Below are 21,696 nucleotides of genomic sequence, written 5' to 3'. Positions count from 1 at the left end.
GGAACAGACAAGTTGCTGTCCTTTTGTTCTTCAGTGTCACTGGCCCTCATATGTGGGATCCAAACTGGGCCCTCTGGCGTCCCAAGCCAGTTCTTAACCATTGCGCCACTCGGCCGGCCCCAAATACTGTATTTTCTGTTGGTACATATTGATTGGCCAACTCTCTTTTCTGATTGTTCCCCTTAAATTTTTCCTTTTCCTATATATATATAATATACATTTTATCGTTATCCGGTCTTAACATATACACTGAGACTTTTTCGCTTAACTGCTTCCATTTGTCACATTTCATTTGTATCCCTAAATCCTCCATGTGACCTTATAATAGGTTGCTATAATAGATTGTTGATCTATACTCTAGATTAACCTTGAAGGTTGGGTGTCTCTTGTTTTGTGATCTTGATTGCAAGAGTCATAGGGAACAGGGGATTGAGAGACAGCAGTGGGTGTGAACTTGATTTTCCTATTTAAAGAAATCATTTATTTAAACTCTAAGCCACTCGGCATAAAGTTTATTAGTTGCTGTAAAGAGATGTTCTTTAAAAAGGTCACAGGCAATATCCTCAGGTATAATGGTGGTGGTGTGAGGAGGAGTTCTCAGAAACTGTTCTTTGTTATCCTGTCATAGGTCTCTTCATGGGGAGGTTATGTGTTCCTGATCAACTTGATCCCTCTCCACGTACTGGTGCTGATGCTCACAGGACGCTTCTCCCACCGGATCTATGTGGCCTATTGTACTGTTTACTGCCTGGGCACCATTCTTTCCATGCAGATCTCCTTTGTCGGTTTCCAGGTGAGCCCTAGACTGAGTGGGTTTTTTAGCTTCTTTCTCTTGTCCTAAGAAGCTCCAACTAGAATGATTTACCCTGGATTTTGGTGAGAAGAGTAAGACTTATTCGCAGCTCTAACCTTGGACTGATTGTGTTAACTGAAACAATAGAATCATTGGTTATTCAAGTCTCCTTTCAGGCATATATTTGCTCCATGAAGTTTGAATTTAACGACTCTTAATTTGGCTTAGGTTTGTGAGAGGAGGAGAGATATTTTGGTTGAGCTGAGCTGATGTGAGTGATCAAAGTTATTATTTCCAGTTCCCTTTAATGATAATTACCCCATTTAGGAGAAATGACCCCCAAACTTCTTGATGGGGCCTAAGCTAAAGTCCCTTAGGAAGCAGAGCACAAACCTTTTAGCCACATAACCCTACAGAGTTAAGAGACAACCACTAAATCAGAATAATATGGTATATTTGGTTTCTCATGTCAGATTCTTATGAAAGTGGAAACCCTTATTCAGCGGTCAGCAAGTATTTCTTTTTTTTTTTTTAAGCTGAGCCATCCTGCCACCTGTTGGCAGCTCAGTGGCTGCTCAGCTCGGGCCGGGAATCAAACTGCTGTTGCTCAGAGCTCAAACTCTTGAGCGAGCTCTTAACCAACTGAGCCACATGGCCGGCCCAGCAAGTATTTCTTTATTGATCATTTACTATATGCAATTCAGTAATCACTGGGAAGTATAAAAAGTAACAATATGGCCCTGGTCCTTAAGGAAGTTAGTTTTGCTGGTGGGGGAGAAGTACATGTGGCTGTCTCTAGTCTGTACTATGTAACTCTGGAATGTCGTCCTGGACCAGCAGCATCAGCGGTATCTGGGAACTTGTTAGAAATGCAAATTCTGGGGCCCCACCACATACCTCTGGGGGTGGGGATTAGCAATCTGTGTTTTAATACCTCCTCCCCCACCCCCATGATTATGATCCCCACTAGAGTTTGAGAACAACTGGTCTAAGCAAAGAATTTTAAGGGATGGAACAGATCTAAAGTGCAGGGAATATAGAGGGGAGTGATGGATTTCAGTTTGGCAGATTAGGGGAAAAATGGTATTTGCATTGGGCCTTGAACGATGAGAATTTCAGTGAATGCAAATTTTGGGAAAATTAGAAAATTGCAATCCAGGCTAAAGAAATAGCCCAACGAAAGGCCTGAGATGTGATAATGAAAGAATGTGGTATGCTTTGGGGGACTCCAAGTAAGTATTTTTGGAAAATGTGCCAGGTGAATTAGACCTTCCCCTGAATGGGTCCTAATTTCTTGGTGGCTTCAGAAATCATTTGCCCCTTTGGTCTGAACTAGGTCAGCGTAACTCAGGTTTCGGCTGGACCCATTCTTTTCCTAACATTATTCTTCTACATTTGCTTTCACCTGCAGCCTGTCCTTTCATCTGAGCACATGGCAGCCTTTGGAGTCTTTGGTCTCTGCCAGATCCATGCCTTTGTGGATTATCTGCGCAGCAAGTTGAACCCACAGCAATTTGAAGTTCTTTTCCGAAGCGTCATCTCCCTGGTAGGCTTTGTCCTTCTCACCGTGGGAGCTCTCCTCATGCTGACAGGTAGGGAAGACTCCTGGCTTTTAGTATTAAATGCAAATGAGTACAGACATAGAATGAACTCCAAAAATATGGGTTATTTCCTGACCACAGAAAGAGTCAGTCTTTTCCTCCTATTTCTCTTTTCATTTTAACATGTAAAGTCCTAGTTCTTCAACATTCATTCTAGTTGTCAGCTCAGTGTTTGGATTTAGCACAGCAAAGAATGTCTTGTGAGAGCAGCTCTTAATCTCAGAAGAATCACCCTTGGTGAAAGGACTATACTGTGCTAATCTTTCTCTTTTTTTTTTTACTTTGTTTTTCTGTTGGTAGGGTGGGAGAAAGCCTAACGTGGCTTGCCATGTCCTACAACATGGCCTTATCTAATCCTCTGCGCACTAAACCACAGCTGTTTAATTTGGTTGCCATGTCACATTTTCCTCACTTCCACTTCTCAGAGGCTGATTTAATTTTGCCCAGTCTCTGTGTATTGTCTAATTCAGAGCAGCACTGGAGGATTTAGTTGTCGTAATTTATAGAGTTGGCCTTGGTTTGACCAGATTTGGCCTAAACCCTCCCAGGATGCACTTGTGCCTCCCTTCTTCTGAGTTTATATACAGCCTGACTTTATTCTGCTGGCTGTGCTGACAAAAGTACTTTCAAGTTTGAAAGAAAGGAAGGGGTGAAATTCTCAAAATATTGGTGGCATCTAAACAAAAACCTAGTCAGTTTCTGTTGCAGCATCTTATTAAAATGGAAAGTTGTGATTAGTTAGGCTCAGGTGTTACTTTGTTTCAGGAGTGATTATGAAATATTCGTTGCCTCTTTGCTGCCAGGAAAAATATCTCCCTGGACGGGTCGTTTCTACTCACTGCTGGATCCTTCTTATGCAAAGAACAACATACCCATCATTGCTTCTGTGTCTGAGCATCAGCCTACGACCTGGTCTTCATACTATTTTGACCTGCAGCTTCTTGTCTTCATGTTTCCAGGTCTGTCTGCCTTGTGTTCTGAAATGGTCTTCTTTGTAAGAATCACCATTTATTTCTAAATAAGTAAAATACCCTCATCCTTGTGTTTTTGTTTTTTGCCTGTTTTCCCTGTGTAGTACAGAGGATGGCTAAGCACTTTTTTCTAATATTTGAAGCAGAGTAGATGTCAGTGTTGAACTGTTGCAGACAGAAGTTTAGAGCCTCACAGCTTTCTTTTTCATTTATAAGTTAAAATTCAACCATAATTTGTATTCTTTTTTTTTTTTTTTTTTAATCTAGTGTACCTCTTCCCTACTGCCCATCCCTGACTCCTCCCCATTGATCTTGGCAGTATTGAGAATAGGCATGGCTGATTGTAAAGCCTCTTTATCTAACTTATCTTCTGGCCAATTCAGATATGTCTTGAAATTTACCATTTTTAGGGGTTTTCTTTCTTCTTTTTTTTTAATAAAATAATTTTTACTTTTTTTTTTATTAGGAAAATAAGTTGTCTATTGTAAAATATATAGACCAGTGGAAAAAAATAATTTCAGGAGTTCTCACCACACATCTGTTACTACTGTTAACGTTTCGATGTATATTCATCCAATCATTTATTGAATCAAAGTGAGATGATAACAGTTTTTCCCTCTGATTTTTTTCACTTCATAAAGAATCATGATAATTTCTGTTTAGTATTATTTTAGAGAAGTAATATTTAAGATATTTCACTTGTTAGCTTTCTAAAGTACAGAGATGTGCAGAGGAGAAGGCAAATGGTCCATAATCTCTGCAGGAGTATTTTAATTGATGTATTACATTATATATATTTTATAAGTATACTATAATTTACCTCCTTAATGTTGGACATTTAAGCGATTTCTGATATTTTGCTATTTTAAAGAGTAGTGTGGTAAACATCTTTTTGCACATATCTATGATTGTTTTTTCAGCTGCTTGCTTTCACTTTTACTTTTGTAGTTGGTCTGTATTACTGCTTTAGCAACCTGTCTGATGCCCGGATTTTCATCATCATGTACGGTGTGACCAGCATGTACTTTTCAGCTGTAATGGTGAGGAATGTCCTCAGTCCTAGCAAACCTTTCCAGCCCTAACTCTGATGTGCTATTTAATTTCTTGCATAGCAAGATTCAGAAAGTACTAATGATTGTGCAGATGCTCCTTCTGAGCATTCGAGGGCCGAGTTGTATAGCTGCTCAATATTGGTGATCCTTTGCAGGAAGTATGAGGCACTCATATATTCTGATAGTGGGGCCCAGCTTTCTTGGATTCATAACCTTGAATTAGGGAGAGGCACTTTTATACTTGTTGGAGAAAGTGTCCCTTGGCAGAGTCCTTCCCCTCACTTTCTGGGTGTCTTAAAAAGGGAGATGATATTTTTTTCTTAAAGGTCTAGGAGGATTATCGAGTGCTAGGTTGTTAAAAACAGATTTTATATATTGTAGCAAGACAGTGTTTCTCACATTTTTTTGATCCCAAACCACGGTTGAGAAATACATTTTATATCATGTCATTACTCAGGACACACAGACACACATATATATATATATATACATATATATATATATATATATATATAACTGAAAAACAAAGTTTAAGAAATATGTACTTCTGTAGATGTATCAATTATTTTGTCTTCTGTTTTAATTCATTGAAAAATCATGTTGAAAAACCCCTAAATTGATGTCATGATCTACACATTGGTTGAAACCTGTAATTTGTAAAACATTGATTAGATGGTGATCCTGCTTCCTGTCTCTTTTAGGTGCGTCTGATGCTAGTGTTGGCACCTGTTATGTGCATTCTTTCTGGCATTGGCGTCTCCCAGGTGCTGTCCACTTACATGAAGAATCTAGACATAAGTCGTCCAGACAAGAAGAGCAAGAAGCAACAGGATTCTACCTACCCTATTAAGAATGAAGTGAGAATTAAGCAACACTAAGAACAAGCTTGGGAAACTGTGTGCATATTTGCACATGCGCGCGTATGTGTTTGAGTAGGGGAGTAGAGTGCTTTTATAAGTAGTCAGAATTAACTCATATAGCTCCTGACTTGTTTTGATTTATCTCATCTATATGATTGACTGTGTGTATGAAGCTGTTCTGTGTTGTGTAAATTTAATTTGGTTTTACAACACAATTTTTTCTTGTTTAGGTGGCAAGTGGGATGATACTGGTCATGGCTTTCTTTCTCATCACCTACACCTTTCATTCAACCTGGGTGACCAGTGAGGCCTACTCTTCTCCCTCCATTGTGCTGTCTGCTCGTGGTGGGGATGGCAGTAGGATCATTTTTGATGACTTCCGAGAAGCATACTATTGGCTTCGTCACAATACCCCAGAGGTGAAGATTTGGGAGGAGTGAGATTGTGGGGGAGGAAGGGGGGAGAAATTTGATATTATAGTGAATCATAGCTTTTAGATGGGTGGAAAATTTGAAGAAATTAGAACTGTAGAACCCTAGTGTTGAACGAGCATTAAAGTTCACCTCCATTCAGTTCAGGATTTCTTCTATAGTGACCCTTACTGGAAATTATGTATACTCTGTATTGTCAGCATGGTGATTTTATCATGACGCAGACCATCCCAATTACAAAAGAAGAAAAAGTTACAGATATATAACACATGCTCATTGTAGAAAAATCAGAATATAGAAGCAAGAAAAAAGATATAGTTTCCATAAAGTGATCATCTAATGATAACCATTTTTAACATTTTGGTTTATACCTTTTGAGAATCTGAAGTGATTTCTTTTGCAATAGCAATTGGAAATAGCACTTCTGAGATTCTTAAGGAGTCAAAACTTGAAGAATTTCTTAATCCTGTCCCATCATATTCTGTGATTTGTGTTTTCTCCCATCTTTATAACTCACTTTTGTGGTATTGTTAAAGGTCATTTATTTAATACAAGTTATCTGATGACATCAGGCTATTTATTTGGAAATATTATAGTCCTCTACACTTCCCACCCTAGTATTCTTGTCTGTATGAGGTGATCTATGATAAAAGTATTGGGAATGTTGGATTATATAATTTGCACTGAGATTTCATGATTGTATGTAAATGTAGGACCAGTTGCAAAGATTTATTTTCTGGTTAGGTATGCATTATTTTGTGAAGAAATTGATTAATTAGCCATGCCTCATTTCCTATCAGATGCCCTTCCACTCCTTTTGTGTTTGATTTTTTTGGAGGCAGTGAGAAGCTTGTTATTTATATTTCCCATGTTTCTTTCAGGATGCAAAGGTCATGTCATGGTGGGATTATGGCTACCAGATTACAGCTATGGCGAACCGGACGATTTTAGTGGACAATAACACATGGAATAATACCCATATTTCTCGAGTCGGGCAGGTAAGTGGAAGGGATCATTTAAGTATTTGGCGCACGGGGTCTAGTGGGAAATATTTCTCCATGAGGGAGGTATCATAGGACCTGGAATTTTGCTCTGAGAAATGTGCATGTATTTTTCTAGGCAATGGCATCCACAGAAGAAAAAGCCTACGAGATCATGAGGGAGCTTGATGTTAGCTATGTGCTGGTCATTTTTGGAGGCCTTACTGGATATTCCTCTGATGGTAATGTATTTGATTCTATTTCTAGCTATAGGGCATGGATTATAAGAAAACTATATGACACTCCCATTTTTCTGTTTTTTTACTGATATTTTATTAACATATTTTCTTAGTTGGGGAAGTTACAAAGTATTTGCAACTTGAGGTTTGCTTATTTTGATTTTTTTTGGCTTCAAGTAGGAAGTAAATATAAATATTTCTCATGTCGGTACACATGCTATGCTATACTGTCTAAAGACCTAGGAGTAGTTCCACAATCAGTAAATAAACAATATAAGGCTTCTGACAATGAACTTAAGAATTAGGGTTTTTTAGTGGGTTTAAGCCACAGAATTATCTGCCAGTTTAAAATGTTTTATAATTATATATATGTTGTATATAATACATGTGTATATATACACATGTTTATATATATGCACATATATGTACACGTACATATATATATATACACATTTATTATGTTCTATATATATGCAGCATATGTTACCATGTTCCTTAATAGCAAAACCATATTTTTAGAAGAATGATCCAAATAGTATTCTCTGCCTTAAAAAAAAATCTTAAAAAAAATAGGAATACCTGTTTATACTTTAAAATCTAAAACACTTCTGAAAGGTTATAATAAAGAGTGGTAGTCCCCTGCCCCTAAACTTAAACCCCTTTAATAACATCAATTCCCAGAGACAATTATTTCTTGTAGTACTTATGTTCATATTTCTAAATAATGTATACTTTTTTGCTATTCATTGATTGATCATTTTAGATATACTTCTTATAGTAGATAAGGAGTTTAGTTCTTTGTATCCACCCCGCACCCCACCACCTTTCCCTCTTGCTTCTTCTTAGTAAAGAAAGAGATAGTTTCTTGAAATCTTAGCACTAATCATTGTTAAGTAACCACTTTCAGTCAGTCAACCTTTTATTGCCTGCTAAGGGGAATAGAAGTATATGTTTAATGCTGGCATAAAAATGAGTGTCATTATTTGGAACATATTATAATTTTTTGTGTGACATTAAGAAAATTAGCATGGGAGACACTTGACAAAGTAATTTAGCATGAAAAGAAGGTGTCAAAGTCAAGAGGTCTTAATTATGCAGATATTTAAAGTTAATTTTTTGTTAAAGTTGAACATTTAAAAAATGCAGATATTGTAAGTGTATAGCTTGATGAATTTTCACAAAGGGAACGTATCCATGTAACCAGCACTCAGATCAAGAAACAGAACATTAAGAGTATCCTAGAATTCCTCCCCATACTGCTTGCAGTATCTGTCCCCATCTCCCAAGGTTGACTACTATCTCAGTTTCTAGTGCCATTTGTTTGTTTTTTAAACAGATTTACTGAAGCATAATTAACATACTGTACACTGCACATATTTAAAATCTATAACTGGAAAAGTTTTGACATATATCTGGGAGTTTTGTCTTTTTTTTGGTCTTCATAAATGTGTACTCTTATTTTTGGTCAGTATTACGTGTGCAGGATTCATTCACGTTGTGGGTAGTTAAAATTTCTTAATTTGAATTCCTGCATGGTATTCCATTGTGTGACTATAGCACAATGTATGCATTTTAGTGTTGACGGATATTTGTGCTGTGTTTGGTTTGGGGCTATCACGAATAATGCTGTTTTGAATGTTCTTGTACTTGTCTTTCTATGAACACGAATACCGAAGAGCAGAATTGCAAGTTTAGAGTCAATGCATTTGTTCAGCACCAATAGGATACTGGCAAAGAGATTCCCAGTGGTAGTGCCAATTTGCCTACCTTTGGCATCACAAATCTTTTTCATTTACACATGTATATAGTGGTAATACAAATGTTTGAATGGAGATGAAGAAGCTGCTCCTTCATAATAAATTGGTCATATAGGACTATAAGAATGTGAAAATCAAGAGATTTAGTTAGGTCATAATTGTGAGATTAATAGCTAAGGTTAAGTTTACATAAAGAAAGACTCATTCATAAAGAAAGCCTTAACAGAGCAAAGCTTTCTCTGGACATTTTGCTATGCGTCTGAATTGTTGAAAGAATGATGATTTGCTAATTAATTACTCTGTGTATAAAAGCTAGACTTAACAAAACAGATAACATAACCATTAAAACACAGAACACTCATTATCTAAATCATGAAAGCATACATGTAAAAATCATGAAAGAAGACAGTATTATTTCTCACATTGAATTTATTTCTCAAGCTTAAATTATTAGACTTCATTGGAATTCTGAAAAATTTGAGAGGTATTATACAATGAAAAGGAGTGAACCCAAAGTCTAGAAATTATTATTATAGTTATTATTTAATCATGGTGATATTCTAGCTGGTGCCTTCTGTGAATAATTTTAACAATTTAAAATAGATTTTCTCCCTCCTCCCTCTACTCTTCTCCTTTCTCCTTCCTCCCTCCTCCCCTCCTCCTCTCCATCTTTCATAAACACAGACACAAATACAGATATTTGCCAGAAAACAGTCACTGGTATTACCTTGACTGCTGACCCCTCATCCCCCATGCCCCAACTCATTTTCAGTCATTATTCTTGCCTCTCCTGAGTCTATTAAAAAAAAGATACCACATCTCATCAAGTTGTGCATGTTAAATATGTGTAGCTCTTATCAGTCATACTTCAATAAAGTGTTTTTTAAAAAAACACACACACAGACATGACTTGGGCTCTAAAGACAATTCCAAATGAGAAATTCCAATATGTTGTGAGCATTTTTTTGCTAAGTGGTGCAAGTTCCAAAAATGAATTTTCTAAAGGGATTAAATGGACATTCAGGTATAAAAATTCTATGGCATTTTTTAAAAGCTTCATTACTTCATGGTCCCATCTCATGTTTCTTACATGTTTTTAAGTTAAACTTCTTTGGGATATAGTGTTATGCACAAGATTTTGCCCTTTTGCAAGTTGTTCATTTCGTGTTACTCATTTTCTATTAAATGCTTATGCAGATCTAAAATAAAATATTTAGATCTGATCATAGTCCAGATTCTTTTATGAGAGTTTGATACAATACTGTCCTTTAACTTCTACTTTTTTTTTTTTAAAGATTTTATTGGGGAATTGGGGGGATGGGAACAGTGTTGGGGAATCAGGGAAGGGGAACAGACAAGTAGCTGTCGTTTTGTTCTTCAATCTAGTTGTGGAGGACATTGCTTCACTGGCCCAAGTTGGCACCATCATTGTGCTCTTCCCGGGTGAGGCAGATTGGTCGCCGGACATTGGATGGCTGCTCACGCTGGCTGCCGGCCACTCACGGTAGTTGACGGCAGCCCGCTGCAGCCCCACTGCAGCCTACGCTGTTGCCAGTGACTCACAGCAGCCCAGCTCTAGGTCGAGCTGTTGTTCACCATCTTAGTTTTAGAGGGCACAACGTCACTGGCCCATGTGGGATCCAAACTGGCGGCCCTGCTGCTCAGAACTCACGCTCCCAAGCCAGCTCTTAACCAATGAGCCACTCGGCCAGCCCTAACGTTTACTTTTTTGTAAATAATATCTTTTAGCAATAGGCTTGTCTTTCATACAATTTCTGTTACTTTTCACTCGTCCATGTTTTTTAAAATTTTTAAAATGTTTAATAGAAAACAAATGAGAGATTTAAAATGTTTTCTCAGGTAGTACATTATGTGAAATTTTTATTTATTTATTTATTTTTAGCTGAGCCATCCTGCCACCTGTGGCAGCTCAGCGGCTGCTCAGCTCAGGCCGGGACTCGAACCGCTGTTGCTCAGAGCTCAAACTCTTTTTTTTTAAGATTTTTATTGGGGAGTTTGGGGGATGGGAACANGCTCACGGTGGCTCTTGGCAGCTCACGCTGGCTGCTGGCCGCTTACAGTAGCTTATGGGAGCCCACTGCAGCTCCACTGCAGCCTACGCCATTGCCGGCGACTCATGGCAGCCCAGCTCCAGGTCGAGCTGTTGTTCACCATCTTAGTTGTAGAGGGCGCAGCGTCATTGGCCCTAATGTGGGATCCGAACCGGGGCCCTGCTGCTCAGAGCTGGTGTCCCAAGCCAGCTCTTAACCAACGCACCACTCGGCCGGCCCTGTATGATAGAATTTTAATAGTAAGTTATTTATCACTAAGTTGGAACTTTTAATCACAAAGGTTTTAAAAAATGAAGTATGTACAGCTATTAAATGAAATATCACACTAGCTCTCGCTTTTAAGATTCATGTGAATACTTTTGGAAAGAGTTAGGCAGGAAATGGTTCATCCATTTTTTTAAAGATTTTATTGGGAATTGGGGGAGGGAAATGGACAAGTTGCTGTCCTTTTGTTCTTCAGTCTAGTTGTGGAGGATGTGGCTTCACTGGCCCATGTTGACTTTATCATTGCGCTCTTCCTGGGTGAGGCAGTCATTCGCCGGCCATTGGATGGCCACTCACGGCGGCTCACAGCAGCTCACGAAAGTGCACACCAGCTGCAGGCCAGCCCCACTGCAGCCTACCCTGTCCCTGGCGACCCATGGCAGCCCAGCTCCAGGTCGAGCTGTTGTTTACCATCTTAGCTGTAGAGGGCACTGCATCACTGGCCCTCTATGTGGGATCCGAACCAGGGCTCTGCTGCTCAGAGCTGGTGTCCCAAGCCTACGCTTAACCAACGTGCCACTCGGCCGGCCCCGGTTCATCCATTTTTGAGTGCCTCTAAAATTTTTGTGAGTTGGTATTCTTAGTTTGAAAACCATATTGAATTAATTTTGAGGAAGTGGGTTTGTATTGTTGATTATTTTCCCTTAAAATCTTTACTATATAATGATAAGAACACTCAGAAAACTTGGACTTGTTTCTGTTTTAGAATTGCCATGGGACCAGCCCAGTGACAATTGTCAGGAATATTCTGATTGGAAAGAAAAAAAAACATACCTCAACCCTTGGAAAAAAATCGATTCTGCTCCTCTAGGTAACTGGGTTATTTTGGTTGAAAGTGCTGATTTCTTGGGTAATGAAGCCTAGTAAGTAGTAGTTGATTTTTTTTTCTTTTAACTTTTAAATGATCACGTAAATAATCCATGATCCTTAAGTATGTGTGTTTTTACAAAACAATGAGATCACACTATACATGCTATTATTTTGTTTTGTGTTAATGCTTTTTGAGCTTTTTCCAGGACTATAATTGTAGGTCTACATTACTGTTTTGAAAGGNCACAACTAGACTGAAGAACAAAAAGGATAGCAACTTGTCTGTTCGCGTTCCCCCAATTCCCCAGTGCTGTTCCCATCCCCCAATTCCCCAATTAAAAATAACCTTAAAAAAAAAAAAAGAAAACTAAGATGATATTATTGAGAATTAGGAAAGTAGCTGTCCAGCACTTCTCTGGCGAGGCCACCCCAGAAATAATGGATATCCTAGGACAATACTGTAGAAAGCAAGTAGACCACTGACGTTTATAGGAGAGTAACCAGAATGATGAAAGGACTAGAAACTGTAAAATAAAGAATAATTGCAGGAACTCGGGAAACCTGCTAATTGTTAAACACATTTCTTCAAAACACTCGGGTGAAAACTGGATGGAAGCAACTTGGATTAGTACAAGGATAACCCCCATTAATGGGTCTGTCCAAAAACTGAATAGGTTGCTTTGGAAAATAGTTTATAACACAAGGGTCAAACACTGGATTATTAATTATGAGAAACATTGTAAAGGGCATTTAAACATTTCTTGGGTAGTTGGACCAAAGTACTTTTAAGATCATATTCAACCTTGGAAGTTTAGTGTTTCTGGCAGTGGTGTTCCCCATGACAATAGTGTATTGTCTTACCAGCCTCCTTCTAACTTCCTGAACTCTCTAATTGACCATACACAGGGATAAATTAAGAAAAGCTCTCATATAAATAATGGAGATGTGAATATGTAATAATATCTGGAATATGAAAACTTTGTTCCCAAACCAAAAATAGTGTTTTTTTTCTCTTTATAGAGATAAAAGATGATCATGAAATATGATCAAAAGTATAGAGAAGAAAGTAAAAAACATGAGAAACCCACCAAATAGTTATAACCACTATTAATGTTTTAGTGAATATCTTTTAGCTATCCTTTTATCAGCTCATCTACTAACCTAGCTACCTAAGATTCTCTCTTGGTTATTTAGCCTTCTGAAAGTTGTTTCATAAGGCACATAGCAAAATTTTAGTTGTTCAGGAAATTGGTGTGTGGGAAAAAAGGAATTATAGAATGGCTTTTTGATGACTCCTGAGAAGTGAGCACAAGCTGGGAGAATTCCTTTTGCTTCTATTTTTCATTCTGTTGCCATTACTTTTTGAATGCTAATAGCTTGATGGTATTATAATCAATTTCTCTTTCCTTGTCTACAAATTAAATCCTTTTTTTATTAAATGCAGGTTTCAAGCTACATAAAATACTCTGGAAAAGAGGGATTTCATGTCTCCAAATAGAAAGGCAGTATCACATAGTTTTAAGAGCTTGAGCTTTAGAGTTAGTTGAACCTAGGTTTAATCTAGGCTGCTTCATAGTAGGTTGTGTGGCCTTGGGTAAGTTGCTTAACTTCTCTGCCTCACTTTCCTCATCTATAATATGGGGATAGTAAGAGAAACTTACTAGTAAGAGAAACTACTTGGGTTGTGAGTATAAAGATCTATATAAACACCTGCGTACCCATCTGGCTTAAAAAATAAATACACTGGTGTTCATAATAGCAAAAATTGGAAACAACCCAAATGTCTGTCAACANCTGGCCCAAGTTGGCACCATCATTGTGCTCTTCCCGGGCGAGGCAGATCAGTCGCCGGCTTCTGGACGGCCACTCACGCTGGCTGCTGGCTACACACAGCAGCCCATGGCAACCCACTGCAGCAGGGGCTACAGTCTATGCCGTCACCGGCAACTCATGGCAGCCCAGCTCCAGGTTGAGCCGTTGTTCAGCATCTTAGCTGTAGAGGGTAGTGTCACTGGCCCTCACATGTGGGATCCGAACCGGGGCCTCTGGCGTCCCAAGCGAGTTCTTAACCATCGCGCCATTCGGCCGGCCCTATGTGAAAATTTTAAGATAAGATACATATCATTGACAGATGATCCAGTAGACCAGGGGTCTGTTAAGACCTCAGCCATGCCCATTTATTTACGTATTACTTTTTTCCTCCAGTTTTATTGATATAATTGTCATATAACATTGTATAAGTTTAAGCTGTACAACATAATGATTTGATATATGTATATGTTATAAAATGATTACCATGATTAGTTAACACCTATACCTTCGTGTAGTTACAAATCTTTTTTTCTTGTAATGAGAACTTTTAAAATCTCTATTAGGAACTTTAAATTATACAATACAGTATTGGTAACTATAGTCATTGTGCTGTCCATTATATCTCCAGGACTTATGTATTACTGGAAGTTTGTCCCTTTTAGCCAGCTTCACCCAATTCTTTCACTCCCACCCCTAGCCTGTGGCAACCACAAATTTGATATGTTTCTATGAGTTTGGCTTTCTTTGATTCCATATATAAGTGAGACCATAAAGTATTCATCTTTCTCTGACTTATTTCAGTTAGTATAGTGCCCTCAGGGTTGTCACAAATGGCAGAATCCCTTCCTTCCTTCCCTCCTTCCTTCCTTGCTTCCTTCCTTTTTCTTTTTTCCTTCCTTCCTTCCTTCCTTATTTTATTGGGGAAGGGGAACATTGTGTTTTTCCAGGACCCATCAGCTCCAAGTCAAGTTGCTGCAATGAACATGGGTTACAGATACCTCTTTGGGATAATGATTTCATTTCCTTAAGTTACATGCCCAGAAATGGGATTGTTGGGTCATATGGTAGTTCTGTTTTTAATTTTTTGAGGAACTTCTGTACTGTTTTCCATAGTGGCTGTACCAATTTACATTTCCACCAACAGAGCTGCACAAGGGTTCCCTTTTCTCCACATTCTCGCCAGCATTTGTTATCTCTTGTCTATTTAATGATAGCCATTCTAACAGGTGTGAGGTGATGTATCATTGTGGTTTTGATTTGTATTTCCCTAGTGATTAGTGATGTTGAGCACCTTTTCACGTACCTGTTGGCCGTTTGAATATCTTTGGGAAAATGTCTATTTAGAGTCTTTGCCGATTTTTAAATTGGATTATTTGGGGGGTTTTTTTGCTATTGAGTTGAATATGTTCCTTATATATTTTGGATATTAAGCCCTTATTTGATACATGTTCTGTCAACATTTTCTTTCATTCTGTAGGTTGCCTTTTCATTTTGTTGATTCTTTTGCTGTGCACTCTTCCATTCTTAAAGCTTGTCAGGTTTTTGCTTCAGACTTAGCTACCAGGAAGCCGCAGGATCAGTGCTCTAAGATACTTGCATTGATGCTCTGGAGTTTTGTCTTTGGTTCTGTTTCTTACTGTGTGATCTAGGCAAGCTCTGTGCCTGTTTTTCTACTGAAAAGTTGGAGGTAAGACTGTAGGTACCACATGAGGTTAATAACATTATTTATTGAATGCTTACTATGTGACAAATCCTATATTAAAAGCTTTACGTGCTCTTAGTCATAAAACTGTAGCGGCCCTGTTGTTGTAGATACTCTCATTTTTCTAATTTGATAGATGAGGAAACTGAAGCACAGAGAGGTTAAGTGACTTGCTGAAGGTCACCCACCTAGAATTGGCAGTGCTGGGATTCAAACCCAGGCAGTTTAGATCCAGAATCTGTTCTCAACCACTGATATACCCTGGAACCCTTTGCCAGTAGTTCAGTAGGAATCTTTTTTTTTTTTAATGGATCATTAATAGTTTTTATACTAACCATCCATTTTCTGTGGAGGAGATATAGAGTGACATTCTCTAAGAGAGATATACATCTGTGTGTGAATATGTAATACGTGATGTTTATTGTACAGATGTGTGGGGTTTCTTTGTTTACTGAGTTGATGGTGGTATCAGTATTTATGGAGCCTGGTAGTGTGTTCGATATAGAAATGTTGACTTTTCATAGATATGCTTTGGAGGTTTGTAACTTTGCAACTATAGGTGAAGAAAGGGAGCATTTTCATGTCTTCTCTACCTTTGGTAAAGCTACCACTCCCTAGGTCAGTACTTAATCCAATAGAAATATCAATGGAGGCACATATGTCATTTTAAAATTTCTATTAGCCACATCAAAATAAGTAAAAAGAAAGAGGGGAAATTAATTTTAATAATTTTATGTAACTAATATCCAGAACATTATTTAACATGTAGTTAAAAATATATTACCCACTTTGTTTTGTTTTTGGACTAAGTCTTAGAAAACCAGTGTGTATTTTATACTTATAGCACATCTTAATTTCGACTAGCCACATTTCAAACGTCAGTAGCTACATGTGGCTAGTAGCAACTGTATCTGTAGGCTCATACCTGGGACTAATTTCAGTTGTGACTTAAGTCTGGACCAGTAGCATAGGATTTCAGGAGTCTAATCTATAGGAAAAGTTGTATATTTTTAGGAAAAAAGTTTTGCCTACACATTGTCTTTCCTATTTTTATAAATTAGAGTTAAATATTTTGGGAATTTCCTTAGAAATAGTGACCTTTCATTAGGTGAGTTAGCTCCAGCAACATTGATGATGCAGCAGTTCTTTCATTTTCTTTTTTTTCTCTAGACATCAACAAGTTTCTGTGGATGGTCCGGATTGGAGGGAGCACAGACACAGGCCGACATATCAAGGAGCATGATTATTATACTCCAACTGGGGAATTCCGTGTGGATCGTGAGGGTTCTCCAGTGTTGCTCAACTGCCTTATGTACAAGATGTGTTACTACCGCTTTGGACAGGTCTACACTGAAGCCAGTGAGTGATTCATAACATTAGTAACAATAGTAAGAACAGTGATTGGCTAACACAGTGTTTTTCATATGTCAGGCACTGTTCTGTTTTACATCTATTAACTCATTTAATCCTCACAGCAACCCAAAAGATAGATAATATTATTGCGATTTTATATATAAAGAAATTGAGATACAGCTAGGATACTTAACTGCTGCAAATCACATGACTAGTGGCAGAGTCAGGTTAAATTCTGGCAATCTGGCTCTACAGTCTGTGCTTCGACCGATTAATTTTTACTGTCTGTCAGTAAAAGTTATTGTAATGGAGAAAGGAATGAAGGGGGATAGAGTCGATAAAGGACTTTTCATTTCTTCAGATAAATATATCAAGAATAATTTGATTAGGTTACGTCTTTCCTTCTGCCTTCAATTTCTTGGTTCAGCACTAGGGACAATTTCTGAACTGAATGCAGGCCTTTGATTTCTGATAGGTTCTTCTCTGACCCTTGGAAGGGTTACTGGTGTATCACAGAGGCCTCTGGGTGGCAGTCCTCAGGAACAAAGGGGCTTGGAAGTTGGCCCTCCACCTCTTAGAAGATGTAACAAGAAGCATCATCTTGGATTTAGGGGAACATTTGATTTGCCCTTACTACCTGATGTCCTTTTCCTCAGGCCCTGCTCTCTAAACAAACTGCAGGCTAAGGAATAACATTCAAATTAGTAGATGATTTACCAAATGGATTGACTTTTTCCTTAGGAAATCAGCACTGTAAAAATAAATGTGTCTTTCTTTGTCCCTTTCTAGAGCGTCCCCCAGGCTTTGACCGTGTGCGGAATGCTGAGATTGGGAATAAAGACTTTGAGCTTGATGTCCTGGAGGAAGCATATACCACAGAACATTGGCTAGTCAGGATATACAAGGTAAGCAGATGTTACACTAAGAAAGCTGCTGTCATGTTTGCCAGTTGGTTCTAGTGCTTAAAAAGTGGGCCACGTATTGCTAAAATAGGGACACTTCTAATGTCTAGAAAGTAGCTGCAATTCAGAATTTTACTGTTTTTATTTTAGGTTATTCATAGGGAGTAGACACCCCAGTCTGCTGTCATTTTGGCAGTGGTTCCAGTGATAGTTTTCCAGTTGGGGCTGAACTTGATCTGTTTTAGTGATTATCAGGCTTGGAGAGGGGGGAAATGAGAAAGAGAGTATTTTTGAACTATTCATTTTCTTTCCCACCGAAGAAATTATGGCATAGTCACATAGAAGTGTGTTGTGTCTCTTACATAAGAAAATGTTGAGTACCCTTGATATATTTGGAGGATAGATCATTAATATTGCTTCTTACAGAGGTACTCCAAAAGGCTAAGCAGAGGCTAAGCTAGTCTCACACCAGTGCTCGTTACTCACAAAACCAAACCAGGCAGCAGAATCCATTGTAAACCCTCCCTGTCTGGGTGAATCCAACTCAGCAGAGCAGCTCTCCAAAGTTGACCTGATTGTAAATATTAAACTGATATATTTATGTTGCAGGTAAAGGACCTGGATAATCGAGGCTTGTCAAGGACATAAACGACACGTCCAGCTCTAATATGCTTCGCACTGAACGCGTCACATTTAGGACACTGAAGACGTTTTTTAAATATGCAGTTTCTAAGAACAGACCACGATGGAATTAGAATTGTCTGGAAGTTTTGCCCTGGGCAATATGGGCTGAGCCAAATGGAATGATTTTTATAATTCTGAGATTACCAAATGAAATGTCATGGCTTTACTTTGGTCAATTAAAGGGGGGCAATTTTTTTTTTAACGTGCCTTATTTGTTTTGACTTATGACTGATTTGAGGAAGGCAAAAGTTTATGCTGGGCTGATAGAACGACAGAAAGCAGACCTCATCCATGCTTTCAGCTCACTAAATGAGCTGTGTAGGGCCATTCTGTCTTTCTCAAATCAGAAAAACTAACAAGGACTAGCTCAGATCCTACATATACAAACAATTTTGTCATTTCAAAAATTACAGCACCTAGCACAATGCCTTGCACATGGTGGGTGCTCAATAAACTTTAACTGAATGAATAAATGTTTGTGGGACCAGAGGAGTGCCATTTATGGGCAGGTAAGGCAGCTGTGTTGCCATCATGTCTCTGTTCCGAACACCTCTTGTCTGTACTTTATGAGGGAGAAAAGGTGGCTAGCCAGACCTGATTTCAGTATTCTTGGGGACTAGCGAGGTGGGTTTTTTTTGTTTTGTTTGTTTATTTTTTGAGCAGGAATAAATCAAGTGAGACTAAATCAGCAGTTTTAAAGACTCAAGGCAAACAGTGAAATTATTCTCATTCTCAGTGGAGGAAGAAACCCCTCCAACATTATGTTTAGAACTTGATAGTCCGTAGGTTTTTGATTCAGCTGAAATACAATCATGCATATCTATTTGAAAGCAAGCTTTTCAGTACTCTCACTTACCATCATACAGCACGTTTCTTTGCTCATTTCCTTTCGCTTGTGCACTAAAACTCTTGCAGTTAAAGGTAGCTTCTTTATCCCTTAGTCTGAGCCTATTTGTTATTATATACCACTAACAATCTTGATGATGTGGTTTTGAAGTTGTTGCCAAATAAGCTACAAATTACAAGGAAGAATTGCTATTAGCAGGTACCTACAGAGCAGTGCTAGCCTGTCTGCAGGAAAGGGGACGAGTAACTTAAAAAAATTTTTTAACTCAAAGCACAGTAGTCTCATGGTTATTTAATATTAAGATAAACAATCTTATGTTCAGTATGTAGGACATTGTATGTATTTTACAACATAAGACATATATCAGTGATGTATATAAACCCTAAGTCATTAAAAAAATATAAGGTAACTGTTTAGTGTTACCTGTTTAAGAAACGGGAGCAATTATATGGCTTTTATATAAGTCAAAATGGTGCTCCTAGAGGGTATGTTCAGGTGTAGTTGTATACCCAGGAAACTTAACGTTCTAAACCAATTTGTATACCAAGTGCTTCAGCTGTGGGTGAGATTTAGATTTGGTATAAGATTTGACTTACTATATGTAAATACATGATTTATATACAGAATTCCTCCCTAGTGGAAGGGGTTATTCTGAGGTTTTATTTAAAAAATTGTTTTTACCAATATGAATAACAGAGATCATTAGTGGTCTTCCTCTGTAGTATACATGGGTATATATGGGATAACCCTTTAACTTATCACTATAAGTGTTGCTCTGATGACGTTAATTTTGTTACTTTCTAGGCTACATGAAGGCAACTTTTAAAAAATTTTTCATTTTCACTGTTACAGTACACTTAGTGTAAAAAAAATAATCAAATAATCCTAAAAAGCAACAGCTGTTATCCACTCCTCAGAGGTAACCACTTTCAACTCTGCTGATTCTCACATTACTTACCTCCATCTCATTAAATGACTTGCTTTATTTTGCTGTGTTGGTTTTTCAATTTTAGGTTATCTGTTGACTTTCTGGTATGGAAATTGAGGATTTAGCTCTTTTTCACCATCCTTGTATTCTCGTGGACTACACATATTCTTACCATCTTAAGGTTCTATTGTTATGATTTAGGTTAGCTCAGTAGTTTTTACCTTATGGCTTTTCACAACTAGGCCATGTGATAGACTGTTGCTACTTTTTTTTTTTTTTTTGGAGGGCAGTGTCACTGGCCCTCATATGTGGGATCCGAACCGGGGCCCTTTGGCATCCCACGCCAGTTCTTAACCATCGCACCACTCGGCTGGCCCAGACTGTTGCTACTTTTTATTCCCCCTGCATAACTTGGAGGTTTTTTTTATTTGTACTTGTCACTAATTTCTCCCCAAACTCTTTATATTTGTGCCAACTTCCTTTTAATATGTTCAGACTCTTTAGATAGTCAAACTCCAGTTTGGTTTTACTCTCCAGGTTTGCTACACATCTCTTTGGTGGGCTGTCTTCTCACTTTAATATTATGTATGTTAATCCCACCTTCTTTCTTGATTTGTCACCTCTTAACTACCTTCCTGAATAAGTGTGGGAGATAAATTTCTTGAGATCTTGTATGTCTCATGTCACACTTGATTAGTAGGTTGGTTGGGTATAGAGTTCCAGGTTGTGAATAACTTTTCCTTAGAATTATATTGAAGGCATTGGCCCATTGTTTCGCTCTTCTAAATGCTGAGAAATGTAATGCTATTCTGATTCTTAATATTTTGCATGTGTCCATTCCCTCACTCCCACCCCAGACCTCTTAGGATCTTCCTTTCTTAATACTTTTTGTAACACACAGTGCGTAAAGTTAAATGACCTGAAAACTTGATTAGGTGAAGCCTAAATTGTGATATGGTTAAAAATTCTCATAAGCATTTTAAAGTGCTCTGGTTTTGTTTTAAAATGTGTGCATTTTTGTGTAACATTCTACACTTATTTTACTCGTTTATCAGTAACACAATCAAGAGCTAGGTATGCTCAGTGGATGTGGCCCAGTTTTAAGAAATGGAGAACTTAATGGAGATGATCTTACCTGCGCCTTGACTTCCTGGTCTAGTTTACTGTCGATGGAGAATACGTATTTAAGTTTTCTCCATTATTTTGTTCTCAAGCAGGACCCTTTTCCCCAGAATTTACTTTCTCACTTAAACTGGTTACTCTCCTTTTAAAATTTGCATTGTAAAATGATGCGAAACAGCCTTTTTGTTCTACCTGCTTCTTGCACATTGAGAATGAGAAGACAGGTAGGACTACCTTACACAGATGCTCTTCCTTCAAAACGGTGGGGCTAGGGTACTGTTTTGGAGCTAGTTCAGACAAGACGGGACAAAATTACACTACCTCAAACTAACAAGAGCTTTCACCTGGATGCCTCCCCAACTTGTTACCAAGGGGCCAGGCTTTGAGGCTGCCTGCTCCCCGCAGAGTTCCCTTCGTCGTTCCCAGGACCGGTTCTCAGCAGCCCTTCCCAGCTCCTTGGCTGGAGCGCGGCCTGTGCGGCACTTTAAAGTGATAGACTGGGGCCGGCAGAGTGGC

General features: G+C 38.3%; 2 protein-coding genes across 3 annotated transcripts in view; both read left to right on the top strand.

Moving 5' to 3' along the window:
• Window positions 1–20,115, top strand: part of STT3A (STT3 oligosaccharyltransferase complex catalytic subunit A) — a 31,351-nt gene extending 11,236 nt beyond the window's left edge. For both annotated transcript variants that reach the window (XM_019658937.1, XM_019658936.1), the window contains exons 8-18: window positions 629–793; window positions 2,205–2,385; window positions 3,198–3,353; window positions 4,314–4,405; window positions 5,119–5,274; window positions 5,508–5,696; window positions 6,590–6,706; window positions 6,828–6,930; window positions 16,515–16,703; window positions 17,487–17,602; window positions 18,209–20,115. In XM_019658937.1, the coding sequence (XP_019514482.1) occupies window positions 629–793; window positions 2,205–2,385; window positions 3,198–3,353; window positions 4,314–4,405; window positions 5,119–5,274; window positions 5,508–5,696; window positions 6,590–6,706; window positions 6,828–6,930; window positions 16,515–16,703; window positions 17,487–17,602; window positions 18,209–18,247 (1,503 nt within the window). In that variant the 3' untranslated portion in view covers window positions 18,248–20,115. The remainder of the gene's footprint in view (window positions 1–628; window positions 794–2,204; window positions 2,386–3,197; window positions 3,354–4,313; window positions 4,406–5,118; window positions 5,275–5,507; window positions 5,697–6,589; window positions 6,707–6,827; window positions 6,931–16,514; window positions 16,704–17,486; window positions 17,603–18,208) is intronic.
• CHEK1 (checkpoint kinase 1) overlaps window positions 18,785–21,696 on the top strand; it is a 30,684-nt gene continuing 27,772 nt past the window's right edge. The window contains exon 1 of the mRNA XM_019658869.1: window positions 18,785–18,792. Within this exon, the coding sequence (XP_019514414.1) occupies window positions 18,785–18,792 (8 nt within the window). The remainder of the gene's footprint in view (window positions 18,793–21,696) is intronic.

The sequence above is a fragment of the Hipposideros armiger genome, unplaced genomic scaffold (assembly GCF_001890085.2).
Source record: "Hipposideros armiger isolate ML-2016 unplaced genomic scaffold, ASM189008v1 scaffold_291, whole genome shotgun sequence".
NCBI classification, from domain to species: domain Eukaryota; kingdom Metazoa; phylum Chordata; class Mammalia; order Chiroptera; family Hipposideridae; genus Hipposideros; species Hipposideros armiger.
The sequence above is the reverse complement of the archived record's forward strand: the minus strand, read 5'-3'. Positions and strand labels throughout refer to the sequence as shown.